This window comes from Colletotrichum gloeosporioides, assembly GCF_011800055.1.
Source record: "Colletotrichum gloeosporioides strain Lc1 chromosome Unknown consensus_54, whole genome shotgun sequence".
NCBI classification, from domain to species: domain Eukaryota; kingdom Fungi; phylum Ascomycota; class Sordariomycetes; order Glomerellales; family Glomerellaceae; genus Colletotrichum; species Colletotrichum gloeosporioides.
Genome location: NW_025544699.1, coordinates 1,271,352 through 1,290,049, shown reverse-complemented (window position 1 = coordinate 1,290,049; position 18,698 = coordinate 1,271,352). Strand labels below are relative to the sequence as shown.

At 54.6% G+C, this 18,698-nt stretch overlaps 6 protein-coding genes and 1 pseudogene across 7 annotated transcripts; 5 read left to right on the top strand and 2 right to left on the bottom strand.

Moving 5' to 3' along the window:
- Positions 1-1,405: 1,405 nt before the first annotated feature.
- Positions 1,406-3,691, top strand: GCG54_00004860 (Protein DSF2; the record flags this gene model as incomplete). The annotated part of the gene is made up of 3 exons (XM_045404900.1): positions 1,406-3,341; positions 3,394-3,532; positions 3,595-3,691. 3 exons carry the CDS (start codon positions 1,406-1,408, stop codon positions 3,689-3,691), a joined length of 2,172 nt encoding a protein of 723 aa, XP_045262843.1.
- A 749-nt stretch (positions 3,692-4,440) lies between these two features.
- GCG54_00004859 (putative proteasome subunit beta type-2) lies at positions 4,441-5,370 on the bottom strand (the record flags this gene model as incomplete). The annotated part of the gene is made up of 2 exons (XM_045404899.1): positions 4,441-5,127; positions 5,245-5,370. 2 exons carry the CDS (start codon positions 5,368-5,370, stop codon positions 4,441-4,443), a joined length of 813 nt encoding a protein of 270 aa, XP_045262842.1.
- Positions 5,371-6,110: 740 nt separating this feature from the next.
- Positions 6,111-10,840, top strand: GCG54_00004858 (Nucleoporin; the record flags this gene model as incomplete). The annotated part of the gene is made up of 3 exons (XM_045404898.1): positions 6,111-6,212; positions 6,291-6,951; positions 7,008-10,840. The coding sequence occupies 3 exons, from the start codon at positions 6,111-6,113 to the stop codon at positions 10,838-10,840; spliced, it is 4,596 nt and encodes a 1,531-aa protein (XP_045262841.1).
- Positions 10,841-11,475: 635 nt separating this feature from the next.
- On the top strand, positions 11,476-12,829 carry GCG54_00004857 (annotated as a pseudogene). The gene is made up of 4 exons: positions 11,476-11,594; positions 11,643-11,857; positions 11,953-12,426; positions 12,620-12,829. Coding segments are annotated over exons 1-4 (1,018 nt in total).
- Positions 12,830-13,460: 631 nt separating this feature from the next.
- On the top strand, positions 13,461-16,031 carry GCG54_00004856 (DNA cross-link repair protein pso2/snm1; the record flags this gene model as incomplete). The annotated part of the gene is made up of 1 exon (XM_045404897.1): positions 13,461-16,031. One exon carries the CDS (start codon positions 13,461-13,463, stop codon positions 16,029-16,031), a length of 2,571 nt encoding a protein of 856 aa, XP_045262840.1.
- Positions 16,032-16,339: 308 nt separating this feature from the next.
- On the bottom strand, positions 16,340-16,906 carry GCG54_00004855 (U6 snRNA-associated Sm-like protein LSm2; the record flags this gene model as incomplete). The annotated part of the gene is made up of 4 exons (XM_045404896.1): positions 16,340-16,371; positions 16,440-16,542; positions 16,640-16,787; positions 16,893-16,906. 4 exons carry the CDS (start codon positions 16,904-16,906, stop codon positions 16,340-16,342), a joined length of 297 nt encoding a protein of 98 aa, XP_045262839.1.
- A 422-nt stretch (positions 16,907-17,328) lies between these two features.
- Positions 17,329-18,650, top strand: GCG54_00004854 (N-glycosylase/DNA lyase; the record flags this gene model as incomplete). Its single annotated transcript, XM_045404895.1, has 3 exons — positions 17,329-17,447; positions 17,497-17,833; positions 17,883-18,650. The coding sequence occupies 3 exons, from the start codon at positions 17,329-17,331 to the stop codon at positions 18,648-18,650; spliced, it is 1,224 nt and encodes a 407-aa protein (XP_045262838.1).
- Between the last annotated feature and the right edge of the window lie 48 nt (positions 18,651-18,698).

The following is an 18,698-nucleotide window of genomic DNA, read 5'->3' as shown; positions in this document are numbered from 1 at the left end:
TCTGTACAGAGTACGAGAGGTGCCCGTGCTAAGGTCCCCTTTAGCGTGCGGTGGTGCTAAGCCCAACGCAGTCTGTTCGCTCCGTCTCCACGATTGGACCACTCCCAAATCGACCTGCTGACAAGTCAGTCGCTGCAACCTCCTGCACCTTCCTGCACCTCCTGCTGCTGGGTTGCCTTCACCTAGAAGGAGGTACGTACCTTTGGGTTCTATTTTGCTACCTCCCCCGGGCTGAGGAGGAGGTCGTTTCCCTGGCCAGGTCCCTTTACCGTACTCTAGTACGGCCCCCCCAGGCCCTTACCTCACCTCTCTGCGACCTGGTTCTTTCTCAAAGGTACCTCCCCAGTTACCACTAAAACGGTGCGTGTCCGTACCTACCTTACCTTACCTTACCGTTCGCACCTTCGTCCGCTTCCTCGTATCCGATTCTCTGGGGGAGACAGAGATCGCTTCCATCTCTTTTGATCCTCACCTTCTCTTTTCCTTCCTTTTGCTTTCCTTTTCGACTTTTCCCCCCTTCCTCGTGCCCGTGTGCCCCAAATCTGCCTTTTGCGACAGATCAATGCCAGGCTTCGTCGAGAAATCGTCCCGCTCCTTCTCGGCGTGAGACCTCACACACCACCAACACGAAAAAAAGTCAAAGTTGGCTCAAAACTGGCTTTCCCGTGCAAGGAACGACTCTTCTCCTTCAGAGCATCCCACTGTCTGTTTCCCTTGAAACGTCCAAACGACCACCTTCCATTCGAACGCTCTTTTCGTCCCGACTTCCCACCCGCACTTGCAGTTGGCTGCTGCGCCTTCCTCCTCCGCAGCCCACCACGCAGCCAGCACCGACGGACAAGCCCAGACGGGATCAATCAAACTGCAGGAAACTAAAAACGCACACGCGCCCTTTCACTAGCGGCCTACCTATCCTGCTTCCGTTCTGGCCTCTCTGCCTTTTACATCTGCGTCTGCCTCTAAACAAGGTATCCATCCTGTTTACTTCACCAGCTTCAAGTCCACAACGACCTTCGTTACCTGATCTTCGAATTCGACTTCCTTTGCGCGTCGATCATCGCCGCCGTACCAAACTTCAATCTTCCCGGCCCGCCACTGCGACCTTTCGCCTGACCTCATCGTTCATGCGCCGCCCGTAGCATTCCCGTCAGCCACACCACCATCTGGCCAACGACCTGTTATTCGACCTCCATGCTGGAATCCTCTTCCAGTCTAGACTGACGCCATACTCAATCCTTCCCCCGAGACAAGACTTGCACCGCCAGGATTCCAACCACCAACCTCTCCCAGCGAACCCCCCGATCTGGTGTCGACTTCCTCAAATCAATCCACCATCAGCTGTATAGCAACCACATCGCCTTGCATGGCGTCTTCAGAGCAGGAAGCGACGCATACCCGACCGACCATGTCGCCTCAACGCCCCAACTTCATCGACCTTCGGGCGCCATCCAGTATGTCGAACGTATCGAGACCGCTGCGATCCCCGAGACTTCACGTTGCAGGTGAGGCGCCTCCCGAATTGTCGCCTCTCGATGCCTTCGCCCTCCAGAGTCGCCTTTTGGCGAGGCAGCTCCAAGCTGCGGCCAACGGCGACGGACGACGAATGAGCCGACTCCCGCCTTTGACGACCGAGAGCCCTCTGGTTGTCCAAGGCCGATCTGACTACTTCCGCTCCATGTCCAACGACTCTGGCTCCGATGAAGTGGCGCTTCCCGAGCTTCAGAACCCTGGGTTTGGCATGAGAACCGAGATGGAGGACGCTTTTCCCTCAGAGAAGGACCGCCCGAGATCAGTACATCCACGAATGAGCCGGATCCCGCCTACTCCCGACGAGAACGTTCCCCTTCCTCCCCAGCCTCAGCTTGACACGATGCGTGGACGTCCTATGGAATCTGTGGGGGAAGATCACGATGAGACAACCTTCGGCGCCAGAAGAGAACAGTCACCAGCGCCCATGGAGCATCCGATCAGCGACTCCCTCCTTCATGCCTCACCACCAGCAGTACCTATGCGTTCTCCCGCACGCTCCCGCGATAACTCACTTGGGACATCTCCTGAGAAGTCAAAGGCTCATTCTTTCGATGGTCCCGGTTTGGCCCCCCCGAGACCCAACTTCATTGCGCGATCATCCAGCTCCATGTCCTCGCCTCTCGACAACGCTACCGACGACACCTCAATGAGTAACTCCATTCAGTCTCTTCCTCCACGCAAGCTGTCGAGTGGCAGCGCTTTCGCATCGGCCGCGTCTCCGAACCTTAACCCTGGACCTTTCCAGCGTTCCCCGTCCGTCAGCTCGGAAGCTTCTATGCCACTACCGCGACCTTCTTTCAACTTCTCAAGGCCGATGAGTCGCGCAGGCACTCCTGGACTGGAAACACCAACGCGCCAAGCCTCATCAGACAGCCAGCCATCCTTTGTATTTGCAAATGACGATTCAGCCAACACTCCTGTCAGCATGAACAGTGAAGGTTTCCCGGATCCCATGCATGACGACGGAAAGGCGGCGCCCTCATACATCTATTCTAAGTATTCACTTCCTAGAGGCAAGATGATTCAACGGTCGGTTCCTCTCGATCCTCACCCACAGGCCTCTTTCCAGTGGGAACAGCCCATGACTCAGCCCAGCAACGTCTCAACGATCGCTCATGGAGCGCCTCCCTCACCTCCGACACGGCCGTCCAGCTCTGCGGAGGCAGGTGCTCCTGGCGATCTCAACTTGACGAAGAATGGCATGAACCGTGGTGGCCCTGCGCCGCAGCCATCTCCCAACCCGAGCCGCCCATCTACCGAGAGCCGACCATCAGAAGATGATCCGAGAGGCCGCGCTCTCACATCCCATGTCCACGATGCTGCCCGTGGTCAGACTGCCATGTCTATGGCAACCACCGACTCCAGCAGTACTATTAAGGGCGCTCGATCTCTGGCTTCGGGTGCACCTACCACTTCGGAAATGACAGCCGAAGAGCACCTGGCGAAGGGTATCGAGTGCCACGAAAATGGCTCCGTCAAGGAATCTACCTACCACCTTCGCCATGCTGCCAAGGGCGGAAACGCTACAGGCATGCTTCTATATGCGCTGGCTTGCCGCCACGGCTGGGGCATGCGGCCCAACCAGCGTGAGGGTGTTGAGTGGTTGAGAAAAGCAGCTGAGGGTGCCAGTGTTGAAATTGCTGATGATGAAGACCACGTCAAGGAGGGCAAGTTTGTGGATGCCACAGAGAGGAGGACGCGCAAGGCACAATTCGCACTCAGCATCTATGAGCTGGGCGTGAGCCACATGAATGGATGGGGTATTGAGCAGGATAAGGCTCTTGCCCTGCGTTGCTTTGAGATCGCTGGATGTAAGTTGTCAAAGGATTCCATCTCTAAGACCTCTCACTGACAGAAAACTAGCCTGGGGTGATGTTGATGCATTGGCTGAGGCAGGATTCTGCTACGCCCAAGGCATCGGATGCAAGAAGAACCTTAAGAAGGCCGCCGGTTTCTACAGACAAGCTGAAGCCAAGGGAATGAACATGGTCGGCAACAGCTGGTACGTATTGCCTCACTATGAAAGCACCCAGGAAACCGCAATCCTGACATGAAATCTCGCAGGATCCACAAGTCAAAGTACAATGACGATGACAGCAACGGAAAGAAGTCCCGCAGCAAGTCCAGGACGCGCACCATGTTTGGCATCAAGACTGGCTAGCTACGAGTCTTTTAGGAGTTCTTTCTGCGCGCGCATGGCTTCTGGCGGCATTTCACGGATCATGACCACTGCATCACCACATCACCTTCATACCCCGCATCTTCGGAGTTTTGGGAAGCTGGCTCTACGGAGTGCAGCTGTTTTTTCTGGGCATTTCAAATTCATGGATGGGAATTGTGCCATTTTCTGCATTCAGCAAGGTACGCTACACGGGAGCAGGGGGAGGACGAGGTTGTCCTAATACCCATGCAACAATGGACCAGCCCTCTGCTCCGTGTCACGGGAGGTGGAAAAAGTGAGGGATCGTTTAGCGTGTACAGACCTTGATTGAACATACCCTTGGTTCCTATGTATATACCACATTTGCTTTGAGGGGAGGGCCATAAAATCCTCCTCAAGAAGTTTTCTTTTGTTTCACAGAAAGGGCTTTGCCTGCATAATGGCAGTCGCAAGGCGAATGGGAAAAAGCCTTTGACAACTGATTCCTGGGTCTACACCTCGGTACCACATGCCCCGATACTGATGACTTGGTGATTGCTGGCATCAGACTGCTTACTACAATTTTTGGTTGCTACAGTGCCAATTACTCAGTCAACTTGATCACTTAACAACATGCGTTTTTGGCTTGTCAGTATCAATGTCTTCTATTGCCATTGTCCATTGTGTTGGTACATCAACTCCTCGTCTAGGGAGCATTTTCATTAGCCAGCCTCTTGCAAGCCCGTATCCTCATAAACCCGTCAGCCCGCTCATGCATCAACCTCCATCGCCTCGCCAGCCGGCACCTCCGTTACGCTCACGTAACGACCAATCTCGTTCTTCTTGATAGTCTTCTCGTTGAGGACGGCGGTCGTGCCCTGCTTGAAGGCGTAGCTCTTGAGCTTGGCGGTACGCTCGTTGGGCTTGACGAAGCCGCGCTTGAGCGTGGTCTTGTCCTTTGTGATGACGGCAACGTCGACGTTGCTTCCGGAACCCAGATCGTTGAAGATACCGGCCTGAATGGCATCGCTGGCGAGCTTAACAGCCTCCTCCTCGTTCAGCTGGGGCTTCCACTGGGTCTCAAAGACGGACATGGCGGCGAGGGAGCCGGAGCCCATGGTGACGTAGGGGAGCTTGTCGGTGGAGCCGTGGGCATGGACGGTGAACAGGTGGGTTCCCGTGGGATCAACGCCGGCGACGACGAGGTAGGCACCGATGTGGCCCTGGTACTGGAAGAGGTGCTGCTTGAGCATGGTCATGCAGGTGACGACGCGGGGCTTGCGGCCTGTCGAGAGGGCGTGGAGCTCGAGGTTGGAGGAGATGATTGCGGTGGTGAACTCGGTATCAGCAGCGGTTCCGGCACCCGCGCACCAGATCTGGGGGGCGATGTAATGCAACTTTTCACAGTTCTTGTCCGCTACGATGGGACCCGACGTCGCTCTTGTATCAGCCGCAATCTGAATGGATAGTTAGTACGAGTGGTGGTACGAAAGGGCGGTACGCGGGGGCGAGTCCAATGATAGGATCCATGCTACTAGCTGATGGAGGGGAATCTGGTGTTTGGGAATACTAACCACTACTCCGCCGTCGAATATGCATCCCACGATAGTGGTACCTGTGCTAGTCGCCTTGGGAAGGGGGACACCTCGGGCGTGGAGGGCCGCATTGCGGTTGTAGTTGGAGAAGTCGAAGCCAGGCATGGTTGCTGACTTGGCTGGCTAGACCCGGACGCTGTGATTGTTCTTTCTCGGTCGTCGGATTCGTGGGAGACTTCGTGATCGTTCGGTCGTGGTGGATGATATGAGGTTGGCAGAGGTTCCGCTGGACGTGGGGATGTTGAGGGACGTGGTGAAGGCAGGAGCTGATGACGAGGCTAAAAGCTGCCTTCAATGGTGTCGCCCGCTGTTTGGGGAGAGCTCATGCAGCGGGAGGCACCCTGACACCGACAGATGCCAGTGCTGATTGGCCAGGGACGCCCCGTGAAGCTGCCTAAGCTTCACGTGATCTCCCTAGTCAATGCGACCGGGGTGACGGACGGGCCCAGCAGCAAGCAGGAGCTCCATACGAATTTTTGGGAGCAGCAGCAGTCTGTCCCGTCGCCAGAGACCAGGCAATCAGACGGTGCAACATCTAGAAGGCATCACCCTTCTGCCTTAAGGCCAATTCTTTCGCGTTTTAACGTGTGAAACTAAACCAGTCTCCCTTTTATCGGCATTTGGCGCTCAGCAGTCTTTTCTAGAGTCGACAACGTCCCTGCGCAATACTCACTGGTTGCGACTGTAGCAACCGCACCCAGCTGCTTGCGACGAACGGGAAAAAGAAAAAAAAGAAAAAACTTCCCGTATATCAGCAACGCGGCCCCTCCAACGAATGCAAAGAACCACCCCCAGCTGACCCAACAAGTCCCTCCTCCAACAAGCCGGTTGTTCAGCTTTCCATCATGGCTTTCGGCTTCTCGAACCAAGGAAACGCCATGCTTGGAAGCACGGCTGGAGGCGGAGGACTGAATCAAGGCCCCGAGCTGGAGGTGATCCAGACCGAGGTGAGATCTGGTCACCGACACCGTCGATGCCGTTGTCTATCACACGTTCAAAGCTCACCAACTAAAACTATTGTCCAGGCGCTTGGTTTCAAATCGATTGCCGGAGACGCGAAGCTCCGGCTGACGTCCGCATGGTCCCCTGCACCCGCCGACACGGCCTCCCTCCTCAGCATCGCTCCCCGCCGGGGACTCGTCGCCGCCGCCGGCCCCGATGGTATCACGATCGCCTCGACCGAATCTGTGCGCAAGGGTTTCGAAGCCGATTCTAAGGAGAGCGACAGCTCCGATGTCCGCGCCTTCCAGCCCCAGGTGAAGCTGCCCATGCCCATGAGGGTTTCGCAGCTCGCTTTCAGCGCCGACGAGAACTTCCTGATTCTTTCTGCCGAAAGTGGTGGCGGTCTGGCCGTCTATGAGACACAGAGCCTGCTGAACGGCGGTACTCAGGCGGCCTTCGAGCTTGCGACGAACGGGGAGACACTGAGGGCGCTAGTACCGAACCCTACAGTCGAGAAGGCAGAATTGGTTGCCATTGTGACGAATAACGGGAACCTGCACATGGCAAACTTGAAGGAGAGGAATATCAGCAATGCTCTCAAGGCGCAGGTCAGCTGCTTAAGCTGGAGTACCAAAGGAAAGCAGCTTGTCGCAGGCTTGGCAGATGGTACTATCTTTCAAATGACCCCCGAGGGCGAGGAAAAGGGGCAGATCCCACGACCGCCCAGCGTAGAAAACGCTCACGGTAGGTTTTTGTGATGCGAATTCTGTTGGGAACGCGAACTGATTATCTCCATTCAGTGTCTTCTCTGAGTTGGCTGGAAAATCACCTCTTCCTGGCCATCCATACCTCAACAAAAGAATCTCCTCCGACATCAGTATACCACATAATCACCAGAAAGCTCCCGTCAGACTTCACATTTCAGAAGCTCACAGACCCCGTCGACCCCTTTGGCGCAGAGAACACTCCTCATCACTCAATATTACGACTGAAAGACTTCCCTCCTAACCTTACGGATCTATTGATTGTCGCGTCCACAGCATCCCCTGACATCGGCCTTCTCAGCAGATCGAAGACGCCGCTGTCTCCGGATAAGCCAGCAGACACTATCTCCAATGTTTTCACAACAACAGAGCTTCTCGACGACTCTAAGCGTGCGTCTCTCCCTATGACGGAAGACTTCCAGAACACAGTCCCGATTGGCGTTGCCCTCGACCTGTCGAGCAAAGAGAAGGTCTACAAGCCTCTGCCTGCGGACGAGGAGCTCGAGGACTCACCGGGGCCTCTGCCGGGCTTCTGGGTCTTGAACCATGAGGGTGTTTTGAGCTCATGGTGGATCGTGTACGAGGACTCCATCAGAGGAGGCACAACTTACCCTGGCATGGCTGTGCTTGACACGTCTGCTCCAGCGCCTGCTCCTACACCCTCGGCGCCTGCAGCAGCTGCGTCACCTTTCGGCGCACCCTCTCAGCCATCAGCGTTCGGCTCTTCTGCGAGCTCGACGCCAGCATTCGGTGCCCCCTCTGCTTTGGGCGGTGGCCAAAAGCCGGCAAACCCTTTCGGCAGCGGCGGATCCACCCCTGCGTTTGGCGGCAGCTCTGCGCTAGGAGCCAAGAGCTCACCATGGGGCACATCAAATGCCTTGGGATCTGCAACCGGCACCTCGTCAACAGTATCAACGTTTGGAAGCACCGCGTTTGGTGGCAACACATCTGCTGCTTCGCCTTTCGGCCAAACTTCCACTCCGAAGTCGACGTTCGGGAGCGGCGGTGCATTCGGCAGTGGCAGCGCCTTGGGCAGCACTCCTGCTGCCGCTACCTCTAGCCCAGCTTTCGGTCAGCCTTCATCTTTTGGGCAGTCCTCGGCCCTTGGTGGAAATAAGTCTCCCTGGGCAGCTGCAGGTTCAGGCTCAGCCACTGCAGGGTCGACATTCGGACAGCCAAGCACCTTCGGCTCTGGAAACAAGAGTGTGTTTGGTAGCGGCTCGATACCGACAACCGCGGCTACTCCTTCACCAGGGGGTGGTTTCGCAGGGTTTGCATCGTCTGGCGGCTTTGGTTCGCTTGGAAACAAGAACGCCAACGAAGGCGGTAGCGTGTTTGGAAGCAAACCCTCCTCAAGCCCTTTTGCTTCGGGCCAGTCGCCTTTCTCATCCACCAAAGATACTGCGTTTCCACCACCCAGCCAGAAGCCCAGCAGTGGGGCTGGAGTCAATCCTTTCGCCGGTCAGCCCTTCAAGTTGGAAAGCAGTTTCAAGCCTGATCCTTCTGCAAAGGACGATGACGATGACGAAAAGCCTGCTACCAGTGGCGGATCCTCGTTCTTCGGCGGCGGCTTCAGCTCGGCCCTTGGAGATGCTAAGACGCAGACAACACCTACTAAGGAGCAGAGCATGGACACAACGGAAGAGACACCCAAGCCCAAATCAGTTTTCGATTTGCCCTCCACGACACCCAAGGAGACACCTGCTCCTAACAAGGGACTGTTCGGACTCGGGACTGCGCCGCAAAATGGCCGAAGTCTGTTTTCCAAGCCCTCGCCAAAGTCCTCGTCGTCAGGCTTCAAGCTGGAGCCCCAGAGTAAGACTCCCACGGATGCTCCCTTGCCACCCGACTCAACGAGCAGGGTTGAGTATCCTCTGGGAGAGTCGTCTTCGTCCTCAGGCGGGGCAAGTAAGGCTTCCCCGAAGGCAGGCGATGCTCCTCTTCCCCCTGACTTTCTCACGACGCCAAAAGCATCTCAGACGAAGGCTGTCGATGACCCGCTTCCTCCCGATTTCCTTAAGCCTAAGCAATCGACGAAGTCATCAGATGCCGCACCATTGCCCCCTGACTTCATCACCCCCAAACCTAGTAAGGCTGTGCCATCGACTACACCTCCGACAGCACTGCCATTACCCGCGGAGGAGAAGCCGAAGCAGACGGCGCCAGCGGCTGCCCCCGACTTCCTCAAGATGCCCAAGCAGTCTCTCACACAAGCAACCTGGTCATCCACGCCCGTCAGTGAGACGCCCGCTAAGGAGCCAGAAGACGCTCCCCTGCCACCCGATTTTATCACCAAACCCAAGACGAACGACCTCCCGGCCATCCCAACTGTCCCGGATAGCGACCACGACAGCGATCTGGAGGAGGACGAAGAAGGTTCCGAGGGTAGTGGAGTCGACGTCGCAAAGGATCTTAGCCCGTCCATTGTGGCCATGACTCCCAATGCAGGTCTGACTCCTCAAAGCTCTTTCGGTGGTGTTAGCAGTAGCACTTACTCAATTCCGCGCACAGAGGAAGAGAGACCACGACATTCGCTATTCGGCAACAATGTGCCCACACTCCCTCGTCCTTCGCAAACGAGCCCACGATCTCCCAGCCCTGTCAGGGCCGCTATTCCGGGACGCCTGCGTCAAGAGTCAGCTCGCTCGGTTAGTGCCCCTGGCATGGCTTCTCAAATTCTCGGCGCCCAGAGAAAGCAGCCTTCCCAGATGGGCATGTCCATAGTCGGTTCTAAGCCCACAATGGAGGACCCGTTCGTTGCGCAGCAGAGGTTGGCGCGCCAGAGGAGACAAGCTGAGGAGACGCGAACTTTGGAGGACGAGGAGGACGATGAGATTCAGAAGATTCTTGCATCCAAGATCGAGCCCAGTCTCAAGCTGGACGACTTCATCGCGCACTCCAACGTGGTGCCGTCAGCAAAGGAAACCATCCCCGCGCAAGTCGAAGCCGTCTATCGTGACATCAACTCCATGATTGACACTCTTGGTCTGAACGCTCGATCGTTGGCAAGCTTCATCGTAGGACACGATGTTGGCTTCAAGCAGGGTGGTCGTCGCAAGGAAGACCTTGAAAACCCCGAAGACTGGGTCTTGTCTGAGATCGACGAGCTCGGCGAGGTCATCGACAGATCTCTCGCCCGGGACCTAGAATATGGCCGTGTTCAAGATGTAGAAGAGAAGCTGGAGGCTTGCAACGAACTTGCGCGTGAGATGTCCCGCCTGCGGTCGAAGCAGGACGACCTCAAGAAGATTATGATGGTCAGACTCGATCCCGACCAGGCCGACATCAGTCGCTCCTTACCTTTGAGCGCCGAACAAGCTGCTCAGCAGAACGAGTTGCGTCGTGAGTACGCCAACTTCTCCAAACTCCTCGCCGAGGTGGAGGAAGCCTTGACGCTTCTTAAGACCAAGCTCGCATCAGTAAGCAGTGCGTCTGGCAAGGGCAACTCCAATGTCCCCACTGTCGAGGCCGTTATGCGCACCATCAACAAGATGACCAGCATGGTCGAGAAGCGATCTGGCGACATTGACGTTCTCGAGAACCAGATGCGGAAGCTGCGCTTCTCGTCGGTTAACAGCCGCGAGGGCTCTCCGATGGCCACCCCTCAGAGGAACAGCAGGTCGCTCATTTTCTCCCCCGAGCGTATGGCCACGGCGTCACCTGGCACTCTCCGCAACTCCCTCGTATCCTCGGTCGCTTCGTACGGCGTTCGTGGCACGCCTCCCCGCAAGAAGCTGTCTGGCCTCAGCCAAGATGAGAAGTCAGAACTGATGGCGAAACGGGCCAAGAGACAGGCCGTCTTGAACAAGCTCAAGGCAAATGTCGAGAGGGCCGGCGTGAGTGTGTGGACCCTAGAGGATGCGGAGTAGAGCATTGTTAGACATACCTAGATTGGGGAGAACAACACTCGGCGCGTATGGGACTAATGAAGCAATGGCATGTGGGAATGGAGAGCGTAGATAGTGTATATCATAATGTACAATGGAACCAGCAGTACATGCAGCCCGATCTAGCCTTGTCAAGTGGTACGTTAGACTCTCACCGGCCAGTGTGAGCCTAAGAACGGAAGTATCGTGTATCCTTATGCAGTCGCCACATAGCTGCTTATGTGTCTTGTGAATGGTTGCCTCCACGGTTTATGTCGTGCTACTACCCGGGTTTGAGGTGTAAACCTTTTCTGAGCTAATGAAACGATGCAATTGTGAGATCGCGGTCAGTCACGCACGTAGAATCTCAGTTGAACAGTAGAAGACGAGGCGAATCAACGTGGGACGTGAAACATTTGGAGGAACCGTCTAGCCAGACAGCAATAGTCATGACAATGTGCAGCCATGGCACAATACTTCCCATCTCGATACTTATAGTCCAATTTTTTTGCGTTGACAGAATCTCTAACCATAAGCTTGTCTCCCCAAACCGTACGATCAACCAAAAATCCCATGGCACATTCTTTCCTCGTAGCACGCAGACATCAGTATTCCCCTATCATCATGGCCGGGCGACGATGAGAGCAGCACAAGCCGAGCTCGGTCATTCCCGTACTTACAACCGTCGGCAAAACGGCTATGATGGTGTCTCTCACGGCGTGTCTCAGTCAGTTGAAGTGAACGCATATGCACCTACGTCCGCGGCCTCTGAACCATCTCCAGGTTTTTGACGACGCCCCCTGAGGATCTGCGGCCATGGCGTGGAAGTTGCCTTTCAGTCTTTCCTCGGTTGGTGTCCGGCCCCGGTTACTATAGTTGCACTTGACATCGAGCCCAGCGCCCAGAACATACTCGACTTTCCTAGCTTAGAATGGAATGTGACAGAGGACATCATCGCAGAAATTTCTAAAGCAGACATTTACGTCTCCAAGGGATTTTCACAACGTCCTAGAGCTACTTGTGAGATCTCCCCAGTCACCCATCAATCCGTTTTACTCACGTCTCTAACTTCATCGGAAGATCACGAATGACTACCAAACTCCGAGCTGCGTAAGTTCCAGGAAGTCTTTCGGGAACAGTCTTTCGGTATCAGTCTCTGAGCCGAATTACAAATGCCCCGGAACCGCCAAGCGTTGCTCATGGACAAATTTCACCAGTCTGGGTGTCTGTAGCAACTTCCGCAAAGTAACAGCCCAAACAACCCGTTGTTGTTCTATGAAGATCAACAGAAAATACATCCAAATTTTCACTTACGGTACGCCATGTACCATGTGTGGGAAATTGATGACATCCCGCCGTCTCCAGATATATTTCTCGTCAACTATGACTGGCGTATCAAAAAGTTCGCCAACTCGAGCGCGACGTCGGGCAACCCCGACCCCAGAACACACGAGACAGAGATTCTGGAGTTCAAAACCTTTTATAGAGCTCGTTCGGGAATCGAATTCGCTCAATTTCGAACGCAAGACAATAAAGCGCGGATTGAAATTTCGTACATGGCGGTCATGTGGCTACCGGATCATTTGAAAGTTCTTCTTAACGGGAAGCTCTTTGAACAGATCTCGGGGCTCCACCAATCGGGAGAATCTGGACAAAGGCATGAATCTAGAGCTCTTGGTTTTCGACACAGAAGATACGGAAAATCTTGCGAACACAATTACTAATCAAATTCGAAGCGGCAATCCTGGGGATAACAACAATGCAACCATGATTTGATGCGAGGTTTTTAAGACGGAGACATTTGGGGTTGTGCGGTGGCAGTGGTTCATTCTTCCCATCCTCGAGACACTGGTTGCCGCCGTGCTGTTGGTCGTCAGTATCATCACGACAACTAAAGTACCCCTGTTGAAAACGTCGACGGCTTTCTTAGCATATCCCCTCTCAGGTTGGAGCGACGACGAGGTGGCCTTCAAGGATCCGCAGAGTGCTTAAAAGCTCGATAAGTTGGCAAAGGCCTTAAATGGAAGACTCGGGCGGAAAGAGGGCTGGTGGAGGTTCACCAAAGATTGAAGTTGGACAGTCACTTGGCTGCCGTACTCGAGTGGACAGAGTGACGAGGGGCGACGTACCTCCTCCTTGGCCTCACCCTCCCAGCTGGTCTTGCTGGTCCAAAAGGAGGCAGATGTTCGTATTCGAATCCATTTCACTATCGTCGCTATTTCAACCTTCTTCGCAGCATGGGAATGCTGTCGTCATGTCCGTGATGTTGCGATAGCAGTATTGGAGAATGCGTGTTTAAGTGGATGCATAAGGAATGAGCGCGGACTGGCCCACTTAAATTTTGGGGGGCAAGGGTGTTAATTGCTCACCTACAGTGCCCAAGCACGAGACTGCGCGCCCTGTTCTCCAGCGCAGCGCGAGGACCCCGCGACTTGGGCGCGTCATCCACTTTTTGATTCCATTGACCTCAAGATTCTCAGGATTCAACACCAAACCCTTGGCAGTTGCCAGTCCCCAACGTCGTCGCTCCTCTAAGAGCAGGTCAAGCAATCTCGACTGAGCACATGAAAACGCCTTGAAGAGCATTCGAGCAGCAAACCTACTTCCCAACCAAAGTGGCAAGATGGGTCCACCGTCGTCGGCAGCTCGAAAGCGGCCTACCGCCACTCCGAAGAAGAGCTTCACCAAGGTTCCACCTTCGAAAAAGCCTGCGAGGCCAAATGCCAGCATTCTCAGCTTCTTTCAAAAGGCCGAAAAGCCGGAGCAGACCCTTTTCCTGGATGGTCAAGAGAAGCTAGTGGTCCAAGCCGCCGACGACGACGACGAGCCAAACATCTACGACGCCGAGCCATGGGAGGAGGAGAGATTCAACGAGGTAGAGTCCTCGGTCAAGAAGAGAAGGTTGAGTCAAGAAGAAAACCAAAAAGAGATAGAGCGATCGAGTCCGAAAGTATCCAAGAGTCCCGTCGCCTCCGAACCCGCACTATCGTCACCTACAGAGGCAAAGCCAACCAAGAAGGCACCAGGCAAGCGCAAGGGCCCCTTTTTGGACGAATCTGACAGCGAAGAGGGGGAGGATGCAGACGATACTTCCAAGAAGCCCCTTTTTCTCAGCGCAATCCGTAACACGGCGCCCATTGCGGCCCCCATCAAAATGGAAGAGGAGGATGCGACGCCACCCGCGAAGGAGACGAGCTGCCCCCCGCCGCCACTGAAGGTTGAAGACTCGATCGACAATGAATTTGCAAATGTTGACGAGTTTGGTGACCTAGACGACTTCCCCGACGACGAAGACTTTGGAGGCGAAGAATATCGAATGATGCAGTTTATGCAGGAGCAAGCCAGGCTGGAAGCCGAAGCAGAGGCTGCAGAAGATGGCGACCATTCTGGTGATGACATTCCCGACCCTGTTCGATCAAGCGACGCCATGGTGGCCAACTGCCCAATATGCGACGGGAGTCTTGCAGGAATTACGCCCCAGGAGGCAACACGACACGTCAACGCCTGTCTCGACGGCAATCCGATACCCATCCCTCAGTCTAAGCCAGCCAAGAAAGACCAAGTAGCGAAACCTCCGATTCTCGATCCACCAGAAGTTAACAAGCGCTTTGCCCGCGCGGCCGTTCCACGAGCTGGCCAAGCCAATCCCTTCAACATTGGGGAGACTGACAACAAGCCCAAGTCCGCATTCACAAAGTTGATGTCGGGCCATGCGGAAGATGCGGCGTGGGCAGGAGCTGCTGCCGCAGAGCACTCTGCGCGCGGCAAACCCGCATATCAACGCACCTGTCCATTCTATAAAATCATGCCCGGATTCTACATTTGTGTGGATGCCTTCAGGTATGGTGCGGTCAAGGGATGCAACGCCTACTTCCTGAGCCACTTCCATAGCGACCACTACATTGGCTTGACCGCCAATTGGACCCATGGACCCATCTACTGCAGCAAAGTTACCGGGGACCTCGTGAAGATGCAGTTGCGAGTCGCTGCGCACTGGGTTCGGCCCCTTGAATTCAACGAGACGGTTGATGTTCCTGGCACTGAAGGTGTCACGGTCACTATGATTTCCGCAAATCATTGTCCTGGAAGCTCCCTATTTCTGTTCGAAAAGACAATGGGGAAGGGACCGTCCGCGAGCAAGCAGAGAATTCTGCATTGTGGCGACTTCAGAGCTTGTCCAGCTCAAGTTGCGCATCCCTTGCTAAAGCCAGAGGTGCAAGACTCGGTATCGGGAAAGACTAGGCAGCAAAAGATCGACGTGTGCTATCTCGATACGACCTATCTCAACCCGCGCTACTCTTTCCCTCCCCAGAACGACGTGATTCGGGCATGTGCGGAACTCTGCACATCGCTAGCTCCTGAGCAGAATTCTGAGGACAATGCTTGGGACAGGGTCAATAGGGAGGCAGGCACCGACACAGTCAGCAAGTTCTTCAGCAAAACCAAGACAGATGGCGAAACGGCCAAAGCCAAGCCGAAGAATGCCCCCAAAGAACGCCTGCTCGTCATCTGTGGCACGTACTCGATCGGCAAGGAGCGCATCTGCAAGGCCATTGCCCAAGCCCTAGGCAGCAAGATATTTGCCTCCAAGTCTAAAATACGCATCTGTTCCAAGCTTGGAGACCCAGAGCTTACGGCACTGATGACAGACAACCCCCTGGAAGCGCAAGTCCATATGCAAATGCTCATGGAGATCCGAGCCGAGACGTTGCAGGACTACCTCAACTCCTACAAACCACACTTTAGTCGAATTGTTGGATTCCGCCCTTCTGGATGGAACTATCGACCACAGGGGGCAGGCAAATCGGTCTCGGCCAACACGCAGCCTGGTACCATTCCTACAACGCAGATTTTACAGGGTAAAGCGTGGAGGTCACGCTTTGGTGCCAAGGACTTTGTTGCTCAGCGTGGCAGCACGAAGGAGGCCATGTGCTTTGGGGTGCCATATAGTGAGCATAGCAGCTTCAGAGAGCTGGCAATGTTTCTGATGGCACTACGGATCGAGAAGGTAGTGCCAACGGTTAATGTCGGCAGCGAAACGTCCAGGAAGAGGATGAAGGGCTGGACTGACAAGTGGTTGGCTGAGCGAAGAAAAGGTGGTTTGATTCGTCCCCTAGAAGGTGATGAGAGTGAATCTAAAGACGTCGTGCTTTGGGACGGAAAGGATAGTCGTGGAGGCGGCGTTTGGTGGTGATCAGTCGCTCGATGCATAGTCAGAGTTTAATGAATAATGAGCACGAGGCATCTGCCTCCAAATCGAATCCTTGAAGTGTGGTTCATTTCATGGGTTCCCGGCTGGATGTCAAGCTGTTCTACCCATCCTGCGTCCACATCATCTAGTCGGATTACCCCAGACGCCATGACCCATGTTTAAATACTAAGAGGGTTTGAAGCCGTAGCCTTTAGTGCTATCTTTCGTTGGCCGGCTTTTGTAGTGCCCCGACCACGTAATCGTAATTCCTTGGGTTCCATCAAGACTACATCTCCAGCGGTGCTGGCTTTTTATTTCGCCTTTGCTGACTGCGCAGCAGCCTCTGTAGTACGTGTTAGCACCACCCTTGCGGCCGCTGCAGGTGGACCGGGGAAAATCATGGGGACTCACCTCTCCGCGTCGCGTCCTCCAGAAGAGGGACATCTACGTGGTTGGCGGGCAGATGGACATAGCGCACGACTGAGCCACGGATGAAAACATTCTTGACAGAGCTCTGCGAGTCTGTGTTAGCAAGGGTCTTTCATATGGCAGCATGACTGGAAGTGAAAAGATAGGCCGAGGCTGAGAAGTGGCCGGAGAACGCGACTGACCAGGTGCGGGTATTTGAGCTCCTCGACGACGGAAATATCATCGAGCTTAATGTTGAGGTACTGGTCAACACTCTTGAGGGTGCCGCGGATCTGGATGTCGTTCTTGAGCTCGACAGTGACCTCGTGGTCTATGAGCGTCTTGAAGAAACTGGCGGGGTCAGCGCGTCAGCTGGCGGCATATTGACGATTGTGGGGATGTGAATGGTGACAGAAACAGTGTTTTGTAGTATTTGGGTGAGTTGCAGGGGCATACCTGAAGAAAAGCATGTTGGGCGGTTGGGTTGGATGCTGGTTTCGATGAGCCGCTCGGTGAGGTCGTGATGCTCTCGAGCTTGCATGCGAAGGTGTGGGGGCCTGTACTGTGTATAATACAGTACATACAGTATCATTCGAGCGTTGTTTTTGGTGGTCATAGACGCAGAGGTGGCTTGTTGGTGTGGCTGGTGCAGTACATATGGAACTTGCGACTGGGTGGCGATTGGCCACTTTCACTGAGTCGGCGAGTCCGTCTAGGGGAAAGAGCGGCCTCAACCTGAGAATGACAACTTCATTCATTCGTTTATGAACCCCGTCCGACCTCCCCTCAGTTCTCATTTGAAACTCGTCTGGTCTCTGTTCGTCGCTTCGTATGGTTTTTGAATTAATCGCGACAACGCATCTCGACCGATTCTTGAGACTGAACACACAACATGTCCCTGGCCCGGGTCAGTGAATGGCGAAAGTTGCCCCTGAGTCTGGCAGAGCTGTGCATCGACACAACCCTACGATGCGGCCAGTCTTTTAGATGGCGCAAAATCAATGATGAGTGGTTGGTATTTTTTTTATCAAAAAAGTTTACAAGCTAAACCCTTCTGCAGGTGCTGCACGCTATATGGGCGCCTCGTCTCACTGAAGCAAGACCCAACTCACCTGCATTACAAAGTGATCTGGCCAAAGAAGCCCGCCTACCCACTGACGCCGCCCGTTGCTGATGGTGAAGTCGATGGTGATGACACGGAAGAGTTGTTGCGACATTACTTGAGTCTGAAACTGGATCTCAAGTCTCTTTACGAGCAGTGGTCTGAAGCAGACCCCAACTTTCGCAAGAGGGCACCAGAGTTTGGAGGGGTTCGCATGTTGAGCCAGGATGCATGGGAAGCATTGATCTGCTTCATCTGCAGCAGTAACAACAACATCTCAAGAATATCGCAGATGGTATGTTCAATGATTGCAACAGCGAGGATCACCACTAACGGCGCTCTAGGTTCACAAGCTTTGCACACACTATGGCCCGCTTATTGGTCACGTTGAAGATGAAGCCTTTCATGATTTCCCCACGCCAGAAGCTCTCACTGGAACTTCAGTAGAGGCTCACCTAAGGGAGCTAGGTTTCGGTTACAGGGCCAAGTACATTGCGCAGACGGCATCAATCGTGGTGAACGATCGACCCAAGGGCTGGTTCGAAAGCCTGACCAACCCGGAGAACCCGTGTTACCTAAAGACGCCAGAAGGCGCCGAATTGGCACAGTGCACATACAAAGAAGCTCACGAGCAGCTTCTCCAGCTGTCCGGTGTAGGGCCGAAGGTGGCAGACTGCGTGTGCCTAATGGGTCTGGGCTGGGGTGAGGCCGTGCCGGTCGACACTCATGTGTGGCAAATCGCTCAGCGGGACTACAAATTCGGAAAGGTCAAGACCAAGACATTCAACAAGACCATGTATGATGCAGTCGGAGATCACTTCAGAGGCCTCTGGGGCAAGTACGCCGGATGGGCTCATTCTGTGTTGTTCACGGCCGATTTGAAGACATTCTCTGAGCGCACCGTCAAGAAAGAGGAGGGCGAGGCAGTAACAGTGAAGAAGGAGGTTAAGGTTGAAGAAGATGCGCCGCTACTAGGCAGGAAACGGAAAGTTGTGAAGACGACTGTTAAGGTCGAGGTTGAGGAAACGACAGAGGCAGCGCCGTTAGAGTCATCGCCAAAGCGGAGGAAGACGAGATCTCAAACAGTCAAGAGAACCTCGAGGTCGGCGTGATGAGTCTCGCGATTCCCAGTCTCGTCAAATTCAGTTCCCCTTTTGTCA